At 40.8% G+C, this 21,194-nt stretch overlaps 1 protein-coding gene across 2 annotated transcripts in view; it reads left to right on the top strand.

The window, feature by feature from the left end:
• Positions 1-19,252, top strand: part of ITPRID2 (ITPR interacting domain containing 2) — a 39,997-nt gene extending 20,745 nt beyond the window's left edge. For both annotated transcript variants that reach the window (XM_064717884.1, XM_064717885.1), the window contains 9 exons: positions 1,684-1,772; positions 4,791-6,005; positions 8,549-8,629; positions 8,997-9,124; positions 10,127-10,277; positions 11,566-11,631; positions 12,275-12,655; positions 17,481-17,605; positions 18,008-19,252. In XM_064717884.1, coding sequence (XP_064573954.1) covers positions 1,684-1,772; positions 4,791-6,005; positions 8,549-8,629; positions 8,997-9,124; positions 10,127-10,277; positions 11,566-11,631; positions 12,275-12,655; positions 17,481-17,591 — 2,222 coding nt within the window. In that variant the 3' untranslated portion in view covers positions 17,592-17,605; positions 18,008-19,252. The remainder of the gene's footprint in view (positions 1-1,683; positions 1,773-4,790; positions 6,006-8,548; positions 8,630-8,996; positions 9,125-10,126; positions 10,278-11,565; positions 11,632-12,274; positions 12,656-17,480; positions 17,606-18,007) is intronic.
• The last annotated feature ends 1,942 nt before the right edge of the window (positions 19,253-21,194 follow it).

Below are 21,194 nucleotides of genomic sequence, written 5' to 3'. Positions count from 1 at the left end.
AAAAGGAAATACTGACTGAGAAGGAAGCAGAAGGGCAGGTCAGTGTTCTATTGAACAGTAATGAAGTTCATGCACATGCACTGGTGAATTGCTTTATCTGAACTAATTGGGATCTCGTCCCTAAGAGAGGCTAAGGCTTTCACCAGTAGTGGGTTTTTTTCCTCTTCTATTAAAATTCACCAGATAAGAAAAGAGACAGAGGAGGCTCAATATCTGGCAACAAAATTAGATAACTATTCACCATGAGGAAGGTAACAGCTTCCCCCCAGCTTCAGCTGTAGTGGCAAGCTGATCATGGCATGCTCTTTCAGCTGTATTAAGTGAATTAGTCAGTTAATAAGATCCAGTTCTCAGGGAAGTAATTTCCATTGTCCTTGCTGGGAGTTGGGTGGGGATGTCTGTCTTGAGGTAGAAAAGTTGTTTGTCATCGCAGGATATTGTGGCTACTATGATAACAGCAGCAGCACAATTTGAAAGGCACTCCCTAAAAGCTGTGTGACATCACTGATACAGAAGCTTCGTGGGCAGTTTGCCTCTACTGGTGTTCACAGGCTGTGCAGGCTCTTACTTATTTTAGTGTTAGTAAAGTGTTTATCAAAATGAATACTAAAAAAAATTAGTTGTGAATATCCAACAGTTTTCATAATGCATGCCATGCATTGAGCTGTGAGCTGGGATTAATTATATGACTACATTTAACTGGGGCAAAATTCTGCATTGAGCCTTTGATGAGACAGCAGCAAGCTCTTGCCTAAGGCTCCAGAGGAGAAGGTGGCAGGCTACTGTAGTTCCCATCTCCAAGATTTTATGCTTCTGCTGAGATCTAAAGGTGAGATAAGGTTGTTGCCCACCTCAGGCTGGGTAAAATGTTTCTGGTGCCATAAGGTAAACATTGCACTCGGTGAGTGCTTCCTGTGTCCAGTCAGGAAAAATATACATGCAATAGTGTGCTGCAGAGCTTGCTGAGATCTCCCTGCAAAGCTGCTTAGTGAGTGCAGTGCTTGCACCAGGGGAAATCACTCCTGGGAAGCACTTAGGGTTTTAGAGCCTCTTTAGGCTATTTTAATGCTTACCTAATGAGAGTAGAAAGGAACAAGCAGGAGGATCTTATCTCTGGTGTATAAAATGAGCACTGGGAATGTGCTTTGGCAGATTGCCCATTGATGTGTAAGGGATGTTCTGCATTTGTCTGCTAAGCCAGTGGAGGATCCTCTCCAGCAGCTGGCAGAGTCCTCCACATGGCCCTCTCTGCCCATGTGATGCTGTCCTTCTGGGTGATCTTCAGTATCTCCATGATCAGGAGAGGTGTCAAATCTGTACTTTTCAACACAAAAGCAACTCTTCCACTGCCTGTGTGTGAATTAATCAGTGATGCAGTTTTGTGAAAGGAGAACTCCAACAGGGGCAATATCTGCAGAGGTTATTTTTTTTCCACAGCACAGGAAAGAAAAATGTAAAAAATGGTTGCTTGAAGTTTCACAAGTAGGGCTTTGGGTGAGAGAGATTTTGCTTGGCACAAAAAAGTTGTTTCTCTGTTTTGTTCAAAGTGGAAACTGAAAAGCAATTGTATTACCCATTTCATGGTTTTCTGCTGTAAAAGGAAAACTTGAATTCTGTGGAATTGGTCTTGAAAGGCTGTGATTTGTAAAGTAATTACAGTTGGGTTTTGGTTGTTTCAAACAGATCAGCTCTTAAGGACAGCAAGTCAGCACTCTGACAGCAGTGGCTTTGCTGAGGACTCTACAGACTGTTCTCCATTCAATCAGCTTCAGGTAAGGTTCTCATCTTGTGGTTGAAATACTTCTGATTAGTGTGAAACAGTGTTTGACTGCTACTGTGGCTGTCAATCTAGGTCTATAAAATCATAGTTTTCAGAGCTGGACCTGCCAAGTCTCTGTGTTCAGACTTGAAAGCCTTTTTAGTAGGTTAATCTGCATATACTTGGGGCTGGAATAAGGTCTAAATTCAGTATGTTCTGTTTGCTGTTACTGGTGTATCTTTTCTCACTGTTGATTCCTCTCAGTAGTGGGTCGAGATTAAGGTCTTGAAGGATTAAAGCTAATCTGGTGATTGTTTCATGTTTTTATCATTTTTGCCTTCCCACTGCCCATGTACTTCTCCCCCCTGCCCCCTGCATTTTTTCTTTTTTTTTTCTTTTTTTTTTAATTACCAACTGACAGAAAGCGAAAACAATTTCACACTAGCTTTACTATGAAGATAGACTAATTTTAGTTGATTTTGACCTTCCATGCTCTTTCTTGTTCTGGTTTCTTTGATCTTAGTCCCAGAAATTGCTGTGATGCTGACCAGAGAGACCTCATGTCTTAGGAAAAACTTTTGTTCCAGCCTGGTCTTTAGGTGTGTGCTCAATACACATGCTTGACTGCATTGTATCTGATATTTTGGAGAGCTGTTCTCCTGGTTCTCCTAAAACATTCACACCGTAATAGCCATGATTTGATTGGCCTGTCAGTCAGCCAGTGAAAGGCCTTGGGCTGGATCCTGCTCTCAAGGCCAGCTATTCCTGAGACCTAGACCACAGCCCAAAGGAATAAATCGGATTCTGGGTATCTTCATCTCTATAGCTTCTATCTGCTGACTTGTTTCTTATGCTACCATGTGTTTCTCCCTTGTGGTACACCAAGCACTTTAAAAGCTGTTTGGCAGTTACTAGGAAGAGTTTTTTACCCTCTTCACCCATCAGTGTTGCTTTTTCATTTTGGTACTGGAATTCTGGGTTTTCCGATTTAGTAGTTCTTCAACTGAGTGCCAAAATAAAAGCCATGATAGTGTTGGTCTTTGTCTCCCTTAAACATCAGCTTAGTGCTTTTCAAGAGCAAGAAAAGGAGTAATAATGAGTAAAGGGAAAAATGATCCTGAGTTCCTGCAAAGAGCATGATCATCTGACATACTTGTTCAGCTCTCTACAGACCTGTGAGTGCACTGAAGTTGACAGGCATGTTAGAAGGTGACTCAGAGGAGAGTTGGTCACGCCTGATTTTTATGTTGGTTACAACCTGATAAAGAGCCCACTAAAAGTATGTTGCAGCTAAGCACCCTTTCACTGGAATATTGCTGGAGTTTATCTGTGTTGGCACTAAAGGGAAGAGATTTCTGTTTTCTGTTCTGCTGTTTTGAAAAGGTATTTTGAGGCTGCATGAGGTTTGTGCCATGGAGTTGCTAGGCTCTCCTCTACCCCCTTCAATCCTTAATTCTGACCAAGTGCTGAGCTGAATTCAGAAAATATGGGTGAATGATGCAGCTAGGGGAAATGAGAACTTGGCAGCTGGTGAAGAGAGCCTGTGAAAAAATGAAGGGGATACAGAGGAGTATATATTGTTTCTTAAAAGTATGGTAATTTAGTGCCATCTACTGTTAAATTATTGACTCTAGCACCCATAGCCTTCCTCTGAAACTCAGGAGAGAACTCAAAATTTAACCCATATTGCCTTTCATCTCTGACTTCCTTAATTGAGGGAGATTTTGATATTGAGATAGGGTATTCTGCAGAGGCGTTTTGTGTCAGCAAAGCCAGAATTCTCCATCCAAGTTCTTATGCTTTACTCATAATTGAACAATGTGATGGAGGATTAGGACACAGATAGACACACATGTAGCCCATATGATTTCACCTAAACATTATAATCTTTTGCTCATTTAGTACCTTTAACTTGAAAACCATCTGAATGTGCGCATTCTTTCACAATAATTTGTGGCTGTGCCAGTGAGTGCAATGTTAGATATGTACTTGTGAAGATGACATTCATGGCTGAAATCTTCTAGATGGTTGGAGAAGGAACTATTGCCTGAAAAACATAATCTCTTTAGAAGGAACTAATAATTAATATCCTAATGGCAGCAAGAACTGCAGAAAGTAGAGACAGGAAAATTTCTAGTTCATGCATCAACTATGGTAAATTTCCAAGAGTGTACTTTATACCACATACTCTTAGGGAAATGTCTTGTGCACTTGTAAATACAGCAGTCAGTCAGCCCAGCTTCAAGAATGTGCTTTACAATGAATAGCTCTCTTCTTTTTTCCTTTCTCCTAAATGTTTTTCCTGCCATTTGTTACTCATTAAATTAGCAACTCCCTCGTCTATGTACTCTGGTTTAAATTGTTATTTAGAATGAAATAAATAGGGGAAGAAGATTCAGGAGAAAGGAGGGATGGGCTAATAGTACCAGATGTGGTCTCCAACTGAGATTAACATCCTGATGTGATATTCTCAGTCTTCAAGGATTCTTTATTTAAACAGGCTTAGTTTATGGGCAGACTGGCTTTCCCATTCTTGGTGTTGTCCTGTAACACAGTTTCACTACAGTCTGTAGTTCTCCTCGCTTCTCTGTATACATTTCCTAATGCTACCCTTCATTTCACTGTTGTAAACCTTTATAAATGGGAAATGCTTTGTTCCATGACCCAGCTGTTTGTCATCACCACCTAAAATACTAGTATTATATTCTTCTTGCTCTTACTCTTTTGCCACTTCTATTCTTCTTACATTATTGAATTTATTGTCAAATCAAAGGAATGTGTGGAGAATTTTCTCTTTAGAAAAATAAAAACCTCCTTTTGGTGCCATGCTTCATTGTACTCCCAATGTATCTGATACTACAGTTTCTTTGTTCTCCTTCATCATTTCTCTTGCACACTAAGTGCATTATTCTTTCTGCTCCCCACCCCAATGCCCTGTGAAGGTGTTCTTGGACTCTTGGCCTGACTCTTGAGAAGGCAGTAGTTGAGTGTCCAGTACATTCACTCCTTTGCTGTCTCATATCTTTCCTAGGTTCAGGAGTCTTTGCAGGGCATGGGAAGCAGTGCTGACAGCTGTGACAGTGAAACAACTGTGACATCGCACAGTGAGGAACAGAAGACACCGATAACCAAGGAACTGCCCTGTTTTGATAAGTTTGAGGAGGAGGAGGAGGAAGATGATGAGGAGGAGGATTATGATGATGATGAAGAGGATATTATCTCTCAAGTAGAGAGACGAAAATCTTCTGATAGCAGAAGGAGTGAAGACAGAAAAATTAGTGACTGTAAAACTGAACAAAATCAAGGACAAGAAAGCAAGTCATCTCATATATCAGAGACAGTCCAAGGAGAGGTCAGCTCCAAAGAGGAAGACATTTCCAGTGAGCACAAAGAATCAGACCTGCTGGAGGAAGGCAGCGTGTTTGAGTTTCCTCAGTATCACACACACCATATCCTCAAGTCGATGCAGTCTCTGGAAGGTGATGGTTCCTCCACATCATCTGTGGACAGAGTTCAGGTTGCCTTGCAAAGAGCTGAGATGAGGATCATCAACTCACCTGACTCCAAGGCCAGGTGCACTCTGCTTAAGTCAAAAGATCTTCTGAGGAAGCAGAGACTCTGGTTTGCTGAATCGGGCTATCCTCTAAGGCGGTCTCAGTCTCTCCCAACTGCATTGCTGAATCCAGTGAAAGTGGTGTCCTCTGTGAATGTTCAGTTATCTCCAGGAAAAGAGACTCTCTGCAGTCCTCCTTCCTTCACCTACAAGTACACACAGGTGGAGGAGGACAAGGAAGCATCATCTGAGAATGACAGAAGTGAGGAGGAGGCAGCCTCCGGCCATCCTGTGTGCAAATCCACACTGTTTATTGCGCCTTCATCCTCCAAGAAAGAGGTGCCCCAGGCAGGGCCCAGCAGGCTGTCTGAGGATCTCAGTCCCACCAGGGTACAGAGCTGCCCCCTGCACATGCCAGCAGCCATGTCCCGCTCCACGTGCTCCCTCCATTCCCTCCCCACGGAGTGGCAGGACCGGCCGCTGTGCGAGCACATGAGGACGCTCAGCACCCACAGCATCCCAAGCATCTCTGGCTCTTCCTTCAGTGCCATGCTTTCCCCCTTCAGCTGCCCCTTCTTTCCAAGGCATGGAGTTCCTCATCGTCCTCCTGCCATGAACCCACCCTCCACTGTGGAGATGCAGCTCCGCAGGGTCCTCCATGACATCAGAAACTCTCTGCAGAACCTCTCACAGGTAAGAGGAAGCCTGGCTTTGCCCCTGGACAAAGGGGCTCCTTATTTTATCCTTACCAAACCAAGGTGATAACCTGAGTATTCCTTTGTGTAGTTCAGCAGATCAGGAAAAAAATGATATTTTGTCCAAGTCTGATTTGCTACTGTTTTAGGAGCTTTTGTTTAAACAGGCAAATTTGAAGTGTTCAAAGATGGGAGTTTTAGGTTAGATATTAGAAAAAAGTTTTCCACCCAGAGAGTGGTTGGTCACTGGAACAGACTCCCCACAGAAGTCACAGCACCAAGCCTGGTGGAGTTCAGGAAGCATTTGGGCAATGCTCTCAGGCACATGGGATCACTCTTGCAGCTGTCCTGTGCAGGGCCAGGAGTTGGACTTTGAAGACCGTTGTGGGTCCCTTCCAATCAATATGTTCTGTGATTCTGTAATCATCTTTTCAATGCTCCACTTTTTTGCATTCAATATTTTCTTGTTCCAGTTGATCCAGAGTGGTTTTTTTCTAGTATTTTTTATTTTTTAGTTTTTATGGATATTCTTGGATGGGAGGGAGGAACAGCATACTCTTTATCAGCTATTATTTTATTTTAAGATGAGAATCATTAGATTTAGATTTAAAAATGCATATTTATAGAATCACAGAATAGTCAGGTCAATCCTTTGATTTCTCTTCTCTTTGACATACTTCTCATCCAGCTGTTAAAGTGCATATTTTTCCTTATAGTCGCAAAACTTCAATAATGATGTCAGTGATTGATCTCCGTGTGTTTCTGTACTGTTTCATGCCAATCTTTTCCACTTGCAACTCTGGTGCTAGCCAACATGTTCTTGATACCATCAGTCTTTTATTAAGAATTGATTTTGTCAGAGCATGTGAAATTTTATCCATCTCATCACTCAGAGAAGAAAAGCTTGAGAATGCGAGCACGTAAATTTTACCAATTTCTGCCACACCTTCTGCTCCTCCTCTCCTGATTGCCAGCTGCCATCCTGGTTCTGCTGTTTTCTTAAGTAGTGATCCAACTTAGGATCTTGCAAGCTCCTGCAGGAGGCTGTGTGGGCAAGGTAGTTACAGACTCTACTCGTTTATGTATGAATATGTGAATACTGTGCAGTTGTAGACCTAAAATTTCCGTGCATTTTACCCAAGAGCAAACATGCACCTGCCTGCACCATATTGCAGGTGGGAGGCTGTAGTGGCCTCTTTTGGGGCCCTCTTATTTTATTGACTTTGCCACTTGTCAGAAGTTAGAGGTGAGTCCAGTCTTCCTTTGGTTCTATCAGCTGGCCTTGCTTTTCAGAGCAAGATTTGGTGACCAGCTCTGCAGCAGGAAGCTGTGATACACATACCTGTGTATTAAGTCAACCATTGCTCAAGGTGGTGTTCATGGTGTTCCTGGGAGAAAGTGTTTGCAGAACTTAACCTTCTCTGGAGAATTCAATTCTTTCAGTTCTCTCATGTGTACCACTTGCAGCCTTGATCTGTGTAAGGTTACAGTGTGCTCAGTACTTCTACCACACAAACCATGCTAACTGAACCTGCTGAAAAAGAAATCTAAAAAAAAAAAAAAAAACAAAAAAAGAGAAAAGGACATTGGAGGGGATAATAATGTTTAGCCCACTTGTTCTTTTTCAAGCATATTTTGTCTAAATTAGTTTCATTTTGGGGGCTTGGTTCTTCTCGCAGCAGAGATTGGTTTCCTACAGTAGAGATTGTGTTTGACACATAGCTTACTCAATGGCTAAAGAAAAAGTTGAGATGTTAAAACATATGATTGTGATTTTAAGAGGAAATAAGGAGGACTAGATAAGTTGCTGATAGAACAGGGAACAGAGAAAGCTGACAGAGGAAAGATAAACCCATCCCCTTTGATGTGATCATGTTGGAGCAAAGCTTCTCTATATGAATGAACATGCTTCAGATTTTCCATGACATGTCAGTAGTCCTTTGAATTCTTTCAAAATTATATTGGACAAGCTGTCTTTCATGTTTGAGAAGGTAAACATTTTTGCTGTTTCCACTGTTCTTTGTTGTGCTGTGTCTCTACATGTAACAAACCTCTGGATTTTATCTTTTTGCTCCATATGTTGCTGCAACATGCAAATAGAAATTCTTCAATCTTGTTTTCGTGAGAGATCATTAGCAAGCTGGGGTCTTTGGATGAAGGCAACATAGTGAGATTAAAAACCAAAATGAACAGAAATTCCCCAAACTAAGAACTGAAGAAAATCCCATGACATATTTGACTACAACCATGATTTCAAAATGGGGCACAGTTTAATTTGCTCAGTTACAGTTTTGGAATTGTTGTTTTTATCATTAGCTGAGACAATTGAGACTACTGAGTTTTCAAGCATAAATTGTTGCACATGTGTCAGTTAAGAAGTGGTCCTGACATTTTGTAAGGTTGCCTCTTTGCAACACAGTATTTCCATGGATTGCAGAAATCTCAATGCCAGAAAGTTTGTGTTTTAGGTCTGCTTTTGGAGTGTCTGTGTGTTCCAGAGGGTGCCTTTCCCATTTCAAATTGTTTGTTTCTTGCCCCTAGTACCCAGTGATGAGGGGACAGGATTTTTCAGCTGCCACTGGTTACACTACTCAGAAATCATCCATTCTACCTCTCTACGAGGTAAGTCACCCTGTTTATGGAGTGGTACTCAGTCAAAATAAAATACAAGGAAACATCCTAAATGTGTCACAGATTGTGCTCACTTTGGGCAGTTGCTTGTCTTTGTTCTCAAGAGAGAACTTCCCACAAATAATGTTAGAAAGGAATTAATCTAAATACACTTCCATGTGTTTGCTTGTATGATACAGCTGAAAATGTTGTTTTCTTGAGTCATTGTGATGGCACAACATGCAGCTTCCATCATGTGCTGAAGTTGCTGAGGTGCTGTTAACTCAAAGGGCTCATCTGGGCAAATGTGGCTACAGGATCCAAACTTACTTTAATTCATTTTCCCATGTAATTCATGATTAAATTTTTATTTCCCCAGAATACTTTCCAGGAGCTACAAGTGGTGAGGAGAAATCTAAATTTATTCAGAACCCAAATGATGGATTTGGAATTGACTATGTTGCGTCAACAGACCACGGTTTATCAGCACATGACAGAGGAGGAAAGGTAAAATTACCTTATTAAAAAACAAAGAGAAAATACCCTGGCATATCAGAAAATGTGTTACTGCTCTTGAGATCAGCAAGAAATCTATTCATTTCAATTTGAACAGGGATGGAGATGAGTTTTTTTGCCAAAATCTCATTTACTCTTTTCTTTATGCATCTTCATTCTAGATTTTTTTACTCTTTGTCTCTTCCAATCCCTATTTCTCACTAGTTATTTTTTCTGCATCCTTTCTCCAAAGTGATTCTACAGCTGCAGATATTAAGGGTTGTTATCATAGGATACTTGAACATAGGATATTGCAGGGGAAAGAAATCTTAAAGATTTGATTTTAGATCACTCCCATCTTCATAGATGTAAATAAAGAATGAAAACTGTAGCATTCAGATGCTTTTCCACCCTTCAGTGGCTACTCAGTGAGCTACATATGGCATTCATATTCTGGCTCCGAGTGGTTGTGCTCACCAGGAGTTGTAGTAGCAGCAGATCTGGAACAATTTTTGAAACTGATTATATATTTAGTTTAGTTGAATCAGCTCTTGGCCTATCACTTTAAAAGTAAACACATTTGAAATCAGTTGGCTGCCTTAGACGGCGGCTTCCTGGCCAAAATGTAGCTCTGAGTGCTGGGGAAGCTATAACCACACAGGAGAAGTAACATGTGATTACTGCATTACTCTGTGGTGCTTGTTCTTATCAGCCTTAAATTTAATTTGATTAGATATATGTAGAAATACTGATTTCTTCTGCATTTAAAGCTAAAAGTTTTGGAGATTGTTCTGTGGTACACAATGTGGTTTTGTTTTTTCTGTAGACTGATACATCTTTTCTATAAACGGAAAAAGACTTCTGTGCCACGTAGGCATTCAGCTGACATTGCTGTGTCCTGCTTTGAATTCCCTTGTATGAAGTCCTTTACTTGTGGCACTGTCCTGCTCGGTCACCTCTTTGCAGCTGGGTGCAGTGACTGCTTTTGTTCTTTCTCTGATGGCCTTGCTGTAGATTTGAAGCTGACCAGCTGCAGAGCCTGAGGAAGTCTGTCCGCATGGAGCTGCAGGAGTTGGAGATGCAGCTGGAAGAACGTCTGCTTGCCTTGGAGGACCAGCTCAGAAGTCTGCACATGTCTTCACCTTACAGACCTCAGGCACACATAGTAAATATTAGTTTTGCAACAGCATCATGTTTTTTTCTCAAAATAATGTTCATTAGAGAAGTGTAGAATAGTTTGGGTTGGAAGGGACCTTTAAAGATCATCTAGTCCAACCTGCAGTGAGCAGGGACAAATAATAACTCATAACTGTTATAACTCTTAGAATGGGATGGAATCTAATGATGCCATGTGTATCAGGGGTCATATTTTCTCATTTTCAGTCACTGTTTCACCTTGGGGAAAAATTGTGTGACTTTCTTGGTGTTCATACATATCAATACATACCTTGGGGGGTTTTAGCGCTGAGAAAGACAGACCTCTTCTGTTAGTGCTTTCTTTTTCCTCTTCATGACCCTGAATTTTCACAGTTTTGGTAGCTAGGGCTTATGTCTAAAATCCTTGGAGCATGGTGATGGGCTTTCTGGAGTTCTACACTGATTTTCTTGAGAGATGAGGGCAGAGAGATGAGACATTCACAGTGTTTCTCTCCCAAGAAACAGACTGTGATTTCTCTCTAGCTCTGCCAATCCTTGGGAACAAAAACAAAAGCAAAAAACCAAAACAAAAACAACAACAACAACAAAAAAACCCCATACCAAAAAAAAACCAACCCCACACACGCAAAAAAACAAGCAAAAAAAAGGGGAAAATCCCATTGTCATGAGTTTTTTCCTCTGTTGCCTTTTGTCGCTCCTTCAGATGAAGACATGGCTGCCTGACAAACAGTGGGCGAAGCTCTGCTCCCACAAACGCTCCCCAAAAGTGCAAGAAGGGGGAGAAGAGGCTTTGTCTGTGTTTATTGGTGGCATGGCAATATACTTTCTCTTCTTTTCCTCTCAGCGAAGGACTGTTCCTCTCTTTTTGTGCTGCAGTTCTGCCATCAGCCACACAAAAGCAGAGACAAAAAGTGTCATATGCTCTTCCTGGGTTTCATTTCTCTTTCTTAGCCAGTCATCTTCTGTAGAAGCAGCACAGGCCACATCTTCCTCTTCAGTATTTTGTCATGGGGAAAAACACTGAAACCCAAGAACAGGAAAATATGGTATTACTGTGATCTCAAGCCAAACTTGCATTCTTTGAACCGTATAAATAACTTTTTATTTGTAAATCCTTTTATAGAAGAGGGCCAGCTTTGAAAATGACTGAAATTAACTTTCTTCAACCAGTTCCACTTCCGGTTTCCAACTTTCTGGTTTTACAGAAAGTTTTCTGTACATACAGAATGTTTATATACTAGCTTCTGAGAGCTCTAAGAAATTCCTAAGTGCATTAACTTAACTTAATTTTTCAGGGTATGTATGGAAGCAGAAGTGCTGATAATCTGTCATGTCCTTCTCCACTGAACGTCATTGAACCAGTAAGTGTTTACTCTGTGTTTTTCAGATGAAAAGAACCAGGAAGACTTTACTTTAAAATAGGTTGCAGGAGATTAAATTGACACATAATTCTAGAAATACTTTAACTCCCTTAAATAGCTTTGTTGATGCAATTTTCCTTAAGCAGATTTAGCTGTAGGTCGAAGTGCCTGTAGAGTCTTGTTAGCTTTTAAGAGGAATATGTAGACGCAAGATATTTTTTCATCTAGTTGATACAAATGGTGGTACTACCTCATTAATTTTGTAGGGAACATTATTTTTTTATATTTCTGCACATTTTCTGCTACTGAAAATAAGTAGTTCAAAAAGAGAGGGAAGAGCAAACAAATGAAAATCAAGCCCTTACGTGTGTGCCTGTCAATGGCTCTGGCAAGATGTATACGTGTTGCAAAAGTCGGTGGCTTGGGGAAGAGCCACAATTTTTATTTATGCTGGCTTTAAAAAAGGCACATTCCTTTTCATGATTCTCTTTGTTGCAGTAATAAAGGCAAAGGATATATTTATTCTATAGCTGTATTTGTTACATGGAGGGAATGAGTAAGCAATTAAATAAATAGCAAGAAAACACAGTTATGTGACTTTTTTGTTTGCTTATTCAGGACTGTTTCTTTTCTGAATCCTTAGGTCTCTGAGCTTATTCGAGAGCAGTCATTTCTGAAGTCGGAACTGGGTTTAGGACTGGGAGAGCTTGGACTGGAAACTCTCCCAGCAGAGGGTGCAGAGTCGGTATTCTCCCATGGAAACTCGGATTCCTCTTCAGTGTGCTCTGGTCACACAGGTAGAAGAGCCAAGAGTCAAAGCAAGAAGTTGTACCGAGCCTCTGTTGCCTTAACACCAACTCCCCCCCTGAGAGCAGGCGCTGGACAGCCAGTGGAAAGCTCTGAGGAGCTTGCAGACTCCAAGCCAGAGGTGGAGCACAAACTTGAAAAAATCCCTCTCATGCCTTCAGCTGATGAAATCCACAAAGCAGTGGAGCAGGAGGAGCTACAGCAAGTCATACGGGAGGTGAGGAAGGAGGGGCTGAGATCTGGGATGTTTGAACTGAGTTTCCTGAAACCTAAAGGCAAGGCTGGTTGTAACTCCTATCCATCAAGGTTTTCTCTTCCCTCTCCAGCCAAGGCTCCATCCTGTTCCTGTGCTGTGTCTGAAAGCTCAGAACATGTCACTAGGTGTTGGAGCCTCAGCTCTGTTTATGTGCAAAGCAGTGGACTTTTTTTCAGTGATAGTGATTGGCATGTAAATTAATAGCTAAGTATGGCTGGGAAAGAATTTGCTGTCTCTACTACTTGGTTAAGCAGTAAGTATTTTTGATTCCCAAGTGAAAATTTCTGTCATGTTTGCTTGTTAAAATGCCAAACTGGAGTTCATTGAGTGGTGAAATAATGTTTCTGAAACAACGCTGTAGTAAATGCTAAGCCTACTTTCTAGTCCCTCTACCCCAACCACTAAGGACTATAGGAATGTAAATAAAACAAGCTGAAGGCAGGTGGGAAGTTATTTCAGAGTTTGAGTGATTTTGGACCAATTGTACTGGACTAATTTTATTGGCAGTCAATGAAAGTGAGCAGTGCTTGGTTATTTTTCCTGTGGGCCAAGTTAAGAAACACAACGAAAACTACGTGTTTCGTTAGTGGCATGACAGAAAAGCTCTCTGGCAAGCAGTATAAATGGAGAAAGGAAGCCAAAGAAACTACTTGTTCTGAAATGAAGTGCCTGTGAAAAAGTGGAGCAAACTTTGCTCTGAATACAGAAATGGGAATCGAGAACTTGTAGATTTTATTCCCTCTTCTTCACAAGAGAAGGTCCACTTAGCCTTTAGCTTGTCTCTTGAAGCTTTTGTATGGCTCTGCCATAGACCACTGAGGACTAGGTAAGATGCCATGCTTAGAAATGTACAACAGACCAGGCTGTAATGCCATGGTACTTTCCAGGTCTGTGTGTGTTGAAGCTGTGGATAATTGGAAGCAGCTTTACCTTATCTTTGTCTGTGAAATGGATGAGATGCATGCCGCTCATCAGAAGAGTGGTACATGAGATATTTAGCACACCTTGCACTGTGCTTCTGATTCTGCAACGAAACCAAGATGGCCTGTGTATCCAGGCTGTCTGTAAAAATCCACATGTCAGTGGTATCATGGTGGAAGGTTGCTAAAGGAGAAACTGAGATAGGAAGGAGAGCTGTAATTCAAAAATACTGCAAAAGCAGCTTAGACAAAAAAACAGTGAGCTGAAGTCAAAGGACAGGATTATTTCAGTCAATATTTTTTTCTGAGGTTAGCCTCTGTGAAAGTTCCTCTTTAGCTTCATTAGTTGACAGCAAATAAAGTTGTGTACTCTTTGCACAGAGATTTTTATTTGGGTTGTGTGGCACTGAGGACATTGTAATGCTGAAAGAATCCACATTGAACTGAGAGGCTACTATTCAAAGATGAGTAGTCAGCAAACAACAGAGCTTGACTCACTTTGTGAATATTTGAGCACACAGAAAGATTGTCCCTCAGTTTAACTTCATTGGTAGTGGGTTCTGGATCAACTCAAGATTCTCTGCATGAGGAGTTTTGCAGGTCAGAGTGGAGATGCATTGGCTCACAGCAGTTGGTGGATTTTGCAGAGCCAGAGCATGCTATTAAACACATACCAGGAAAATCTTTATTATTTCCTAAGAGTTAAAACAGAGCATAAACTGAAATGATGCCTTGCTTAAATAGCCCTGTTGTTAGCAAAGGAATTCCAGTTTCATTGTCAAAAGAAAGAAATCTGGTAGGATGCATTCTTGATGTATGCACTCAGAAATATTAAACCCTTGTTCATTCCTCCCATTCTCTGCAGCTGACCTTGTGTTTAGGGGAGGGAGAAGCCAGGCAGTGGGCGTGATATGCCTGGGTGGGCTGTAATGCATGTGAACTTTGACCTGTAACTATTTGTTCTGTGAAAAAAACCCACGGTGTTAACTTTTGGCATTAATGGACTAACTCCCTCGGAAAAACATTCAGCAACATGAAGCGTTAAAATAGCAAATGATGAAATGCAGCCTGGCCTCCACAGGATTATCACATGAAGTACTTACTGCTTGACTTGTGTAAGTCACAGGGTCACTAGGAGGGCCACCAGGCCCTCTCATTCTGCTCTTCTCCAGTTTAAGAGATGTGCTGGTTTAAAGATCTTTCTGCATATAAGCAGTGGAAATTCTGATTTTGCTAACAGTTCTTCATTATAAATTACACTTAATGAAGCTACACTTTAAGGATATGTATGATTTTCCTGTCATCATCTGCTTTAAGAGGCTGTAATGAGTCTTAATGGGACAGAGATGATCTGGCAGAGAATCATCCCTTTTCCATTTTCCATTCAAATCCATGTTAGCTCAACATCCCTCAAAATGTCTGTAGGTTGTTGATGTGTGCAGGTGTTGGGATTCCTCATCTTATTATCTTGAGCATAAAATCTCACCAGCTGCTGCCATGAAGAAGTGGCATGGGAAGAAAACAGAGTAGGAAGCAATTCTTTACTTCAAGATCAGAAGTATAAGCACTGTGAAAAGCCTTGTTCCCATTTCTTGTTGTTTGGTGAAGAACACCTATCTCCAGATTTGCCATACGTGGTGCACTTCACTCTCAATCAGTTCTTTAGCAACAGCATAATACTGCAGTAATGGTAATTCTTTCTAGGAGGAGAGGTCATTGGTTTACTGTTGTTAAAATGGGAGTGATACTGTGTTTTCAATGCAATATTGTGTTGGTGTTGTATCAGTGTAGTAAATGTAGCATAAATGAGTGGTTTTCTCATTTTTCAAATGATCAATTTTTCATTCCCTTGCTAAAAAGTAATTGATGGAGCATTCATTGACTGCTTTTCTGTCTTCTGTACAGAGGAAGCCTTGGCAGGGGGCTGTGCCCTCTGCAGAGCAAATAGAAGGTGCACCTTGCCCTAACTAATTTATGATGAAAAAGGCAAATATTGGCCATTGGTCACGACACACGTGCGGTACTGAGTCACTGCAGGAGCCGGTGCTGGCTCGCCACACTGGAGTGACCTTGCTGAGTCTGGAGGGGGAGGAAGCAGAGCCTGTGAAAAGAGGCAGTGGAGGGTGGCCTTGTTGTCGTCCAGACAGGAAGGTGAGAAGCAGAGGGCTCAAATAATCAAGGTCAAGCCAGAAGCTGTTGGAAGAGCTGAGAATAGAACAGAAGCTGCTTTGCTTCCAGTCTCTACTTTTTTACAAGACTGTCTGTCGTACTAGATCATTTACTTGCTAATTTGGGAAGCTTTTATGAGCTTTTTTTGGAAAGTGAGGTTTATTTTTGTCTGTCTGTTGAGAGAAGGGTACAAAATGACTGTTCTGTAGCATACTCAGACCCACCCCATGAGATACTGAAGAAGAAAGGCAGAGAGAGCACTGGGGGCTCTCTTATGCCTACTGGACAGTTGGGGTGCTGTGTGCGCGTTTCCCTGTGCCTACATTTGTAAATTCCAAAGCCCTTACTGTGCTGACAGTGGTTCTAAAGCTTTGTACATCAGTGTGTGCATCAGCATAGACATCCTCTGGGCTTTCAGCTGTTGGTGAAACAGGCTCTATTGCACAGTGGCTTTTCTTTTGTCTGTTAATCAGCAAACAACCCAACTGGAACCCATTTCCCAACAATATCGTAGTCAAGGCAGTCTGAATTTCTGCTTGATGCAAAGTAGTAATGAAATGAGGAACTTTGCCACATTAATGGTTTAGGGATTGAATTGCCTGCCAAAGAGAACAAGGGATAAATAACCTGCTGCTAATGCTGCTGCCACCCTTCTGACGTTGTTGCTTAATCCTTTTGACGCACCAGGAAAAGGGGAGACTAACATGAAAAAGAAAAATGTATTGCTTAACTGGGATGCTGAGTGCTTCTGTGTGACCTTAGGCCAGACTCTGGCTCTTACCCCCCTGCTTCTTCTCACATTTGCTGTCCTCTTCTGTCCTTGGAACTGTGTTGTCCCTCCTGAAGACCATCCAAAAAAATAAGTTGGTGCCAAAGATTTCTTGTAATTGCAAGAAGCCCACACTGTTTTTCTTTGTCATTCCCTGCTCTTTTTTAATATGCTCTTGTAGAACTGTGTTTTGCCTCCTTTTCTCCTTTGTTTTCTTTACTGTAGCAGTCAGTGCTCTGCTCTTTTTTGTTGTAGCCTCAGCCACATTCACATGCCTGCTACTGGAAACTCTTAGGTGTGTTTTATATAAAACTTAATGAGTAAATGCTTTGTCACAATCCTGTGAAAAATAGCCTTCACTGGCATAGATTGTGGCCTGTGGCCCATTGATGATGTGAGCAACTGCTGAAATTCTTTGTCTTTCCTGCTGAAAGTATGCAATTATTATTTGTCTCCTTTTCAATTATTTGAAAGCAACACCTCATGTTCATGGACTTGGACCTGTTCTACTGTGTAATCCATTTGTGAGAGAGATCAATCCTTCCTTTTCAAGAGAATAACAGCTTGTCAAAAAATAGTGCATTTGGGATGCTTTTGATCTATATATCCTAAAATGTTTTTCTTCAGAACTTTGCATAGTTGAAATGTATTCTTTTCTTAGCATAAAACCATAAAAAGCATAAAACATAAATATATTTGCCATCTGGAAATATAGAACTAGTTTGGTTTTCATTTATATAATTTGCAAGAACTTCAAAATGACTTAAAGTTATTTTTTCATCCTTCTAATGATTTTTCCTGTCACAGTTTTGAAAGTTGAATTTTAGTGGTGCATGTTGGTAGTGTCAAACATATCTGCAATATCATTTGGTTTTATCCATTGTTTATATAAATTACTGACCTTTAAACTTTGGCTACTCCCTTTCAGATCAAGGAATCTATTGTTGGTGAAATAAGAAGAGAAATAGTAAGTGGATTGTTAGCAGCTGTATCGCCCCAAAGCAGATCTGCAACTGCAAAACAAGATACACAGCCATGAAACTGGTACTACAGGTAATCTTTGGGGATCTGCAAGAACCAGGTTTTATTTTTATTTTAATTGTGTTAAATATCATTGCTAACTTAGACCTTGCTTTGTTTGCATTTTCTCCTTGAAATGTAAGTTATCAAATTTGAAGTTCATTGAATACAGAGAATACTGATAATCCTGGATAGATTTAGAAAGTCAGCTGGTTTGTAGTTTGGCCCATTCTACTGTCAGCTTTCTTAGAGTGGTCCTTGAGTTTTAGTTTCAGTGTGCTCTATGATGACTTTTTATGTGAATGCATCATGCAAGAGGATTTCTGCAGTTTGCCTGCCTTAGATGTTAATAGTTTCAAAATACATACTTAAACATAACAAACAGACTTCCAAAAATCTAACTTAGGTCTTCATCTTCCTTTTTTTTTTCCTAAGGTTGGATGTAGTTGGAAGTGCTGTGGGATTCTGCTCTGGGCAGCACCCAGTGGTGGAAGTGCCAAGTTGGTTTTGCTTCAGGAAGTGTTAAAGCTGCTGAGATGGGCTACTGTGTTTGGCGCTGGGTTCTCCGATGTGGACCTTTCCTTGAGTTCATCTGTAAGGACTTAGACACTTTAACATTACTTTCCTTAAAGCATCAGCAAAATTGTGTCACTCTGAAAGGTTTTGTATTTATTTGTATGTCCCTGTTGTAAATTTTTATGTAGCTAATTTCTTTGTCTAATGATGCATCATGAAACTTGAAGATTTCCACACATAACCAATTTATAAATAACATGTACACATTCAGCCTAGCTTTTTTTTAAAAAAAATAGAAAAAACCCACAACAACCCCTCCCAAAACACTGACCTCTATGAGGTATTTATTGTGCAATAACTGATCCACTTTAAGAGCTTGAAATAACCAATAATGGTTTCCACTGCTGTTACTTAGTGCCACTTCAAAAGAAGGAAACAACCCTGTTACACAAATTGCTGTTAATTCTTGAGGTGGTTACTATTAGCAAAGTGGTAGAATGACATGAGGTTACTCTTAAAACTACTTAAAGTTCTGACACTGAAAGCCTTATCTTTGTGTAGAAGACAACTTTTAACTAATTTTATTTGCTTCCTTGCTGTTTGCTCATCCCTTTATAGGAAAGTGCCTTATTTAAGCACTGGGGTGTTGTTGTTTTTTTTGGTGTTGACTACTTGCAGTCATACCAAGAGAAGGAAGTTCTGCTTCATATTAACCAAAATGCAATAAAAATGCTATCTTCTGAAAGCAATTAGGATTTGCAACTTGGAATGCACGAATGACCTTGCTTATATTATGGGGAAAATGGAAAAAATCTCTTTTCCTTCTCCATCCCTCACAGAGTGTATTTTCAGTCAGCCTGGTGAATATCTGAGTGTTCCAATGGAGAAAATTGGAAGTCATTGGAGTTTTTATGTGGTCAAATAGACATTCAGTGGATATGTAATATTCCTTTTGGCTGTGCGTGAACTCTCTTTACTCCTTTGCCTTTTCCATCTACTAAAACTCTTCACAGTATGTCAAGGTCTTTAATCAAAAATAGTTTCAAATATTACAATATTATATGAAAAAGTTTATAAAATTTTAAATTGTGTTAGGAAGACACACAAGGGCTGATTTCTTTAAAAAACTGTATATTAAACCAATAAAATATTTATTTTGCCTATAATTTGTGTCAGTGTTTTGTATTGTGCATGGTTTACTCTTAAGCAAAATATGATAGATTTGATCAAACAGTACACAGAATGGGGAACAGCAGGAAAGCCTGGGACTTGGCTTTCCAAAAATGTTTCAGATATTCAGGGACCCTGGAATGTGAGAGCAGTTTTGGCACTTAAAACCACTGTCTTAAAGTTACTGGCTTCTGTTGCTGGTCCAAGAAGTTGATGAGGTGACATCTCATCAGAGTTTGTCCCTGTAAGTAGAGGCAGGGCTTTCTTGAAAACCATATTGTGCACATTGAAAAGCTGAAATACAAACTCTGGCAGCACTGATATGTGGCAATCCATACAAGGTGGTAGTTGCAGTAGATTTCTGCCTTGCTCTGCAGCTTGCATGAGCATGCAGCTCCATTCCAGAACACCGCAGGAGATCAGCCAGCCAGAGCCACGTGTCTGCAACCTTCCTTTGCAAATGCAGAAACCCAAAGCCTACTCAACCTGCTCCCCTTGTCCCCCAGCCAGATCAATTAACACTCTTGACCACTTATGTAGGTCCTGTGCCTTTGAGCTGCTCAAAGTGGCTTTCCAAGAAAGGTGACAGCTGCAGCTCTCAGGGAGTGCTGGAGGAAGGCACTTTGGGAGCTGGTGGCAGTTGAGCAGGAGCATCTTCCATGGAGACAGCAGCCTGACTTCCTGCTACTCCACCAAGAAAAGTCACTTGCTGGTAACGTCTCAGAGTATCTGAGATACTTCATCTTGTAGCTTGTAAGAACATTTGATCTCAGCAGTACAAATCCTAATGTTTAATATATCCTGAGAAATGAAAAGTACTGCCAAATTTTCATCCAACTGATGGAAGTCATATTTCTGAGGCTTGGCTTTAATTTAAAATAAAGACATTTCAAAAAGATGTTTATAAAAACTGTACTAAAACAAATGGATATAAAAGCACCTTTTTTCCATAGTCTGGTTAACAAATTTTTGCCATTCTTAAACACACTTCCAGATAATATTTTCTGATTGACACTTATATATGGAATGCCTGTAAACTGTTTAAAAAATTATTTTAATGGTTCTGTCATATAGGCTAAGTTGAGCTGGTATCAACTTCTGTTGACAATTGTTTGTGCCTTAGGAAAAGCCATCATTATTGATGCCTATCCTGGGTGACTTAGCATAATGGTTTTCTGAGCATGGACAGTTTTAATTTTGTTTAATGATTCAAACTGCTACTTTCCTTGCAAATTAGTGTTGTGGTTTTTTCTGCCAGCCTGGAATTTGATATGGATTCTATGCAGATTCAGACAGCTTTATTAGTGGCTGATTAATACTGGTCAACTAAATTTGCAGTGAATGAAGCCAAACTGTATTGCCAGAGATATTTTGCATGCATTTCTAAATTTTGCTATGACGGTGACCTTTGTCATTGCCTGTTGGCTGTAGGAGTAACAGGAGAACCCACCTGATCCTGTGGCTTAAAGATTTGTACCATTGGTGGCATTTTGGCTTTTTTAGTCATAGGTTGGTCCGTGTGGCACCAGACTTGTTGGAGACAGATTGTGTTCACTGGCTAAAAGGGGTAAAGGATTCTAGACTGTGGGTTGGTGGTGGTGATTTGAGAGGGCTTTAAGCTGGCTTGGCAGGGGGAGGGAGATAAGGCTTGGCTCAGTAGAGATGGGCCTAGGGGCAGCATGCCAGTGCTGGGGTGGGATCAGTAGCTCAGCTGATGTGTTTCTGCACCAATGCACAGTGTCAGGAACCAACAGCAGGAGGAACTGGAAGCCATTGTGCAGCAGGACAGCCATGACATAGTGCCCCTCACAGAAATGTGCTGGGATGACTTGTGTGACTGGAGTGCTGCAGTGATGGCTGTAAGCTCTTCGGGGAGGCAGAGGCAGCGGGGTGGCTCTGCACATTAGGGAGTGTTTATTCTGTGCAGAGCTGAGGA

Source organism: Zonotrichia leucophrys, chromosome 7, assembly GCF_028769735.1.
Source record: "Zonotrichia leucophrys gambelii isolate GWCS_2022_RI chromosome 7, RI_Zleu_2.0, whole genome shotgun sequence".
Classification (NCBI taxonomy): domain Eukaryota; kingdom Metazoa; phylum Chordata; class Aves; order Passeriformes; family Passerellidae; genus Zonotrichia; species Zonotrichia leucophrys.
This window is presented reverse-complemented; position numbering and strand designations above follow the sequence as displayed.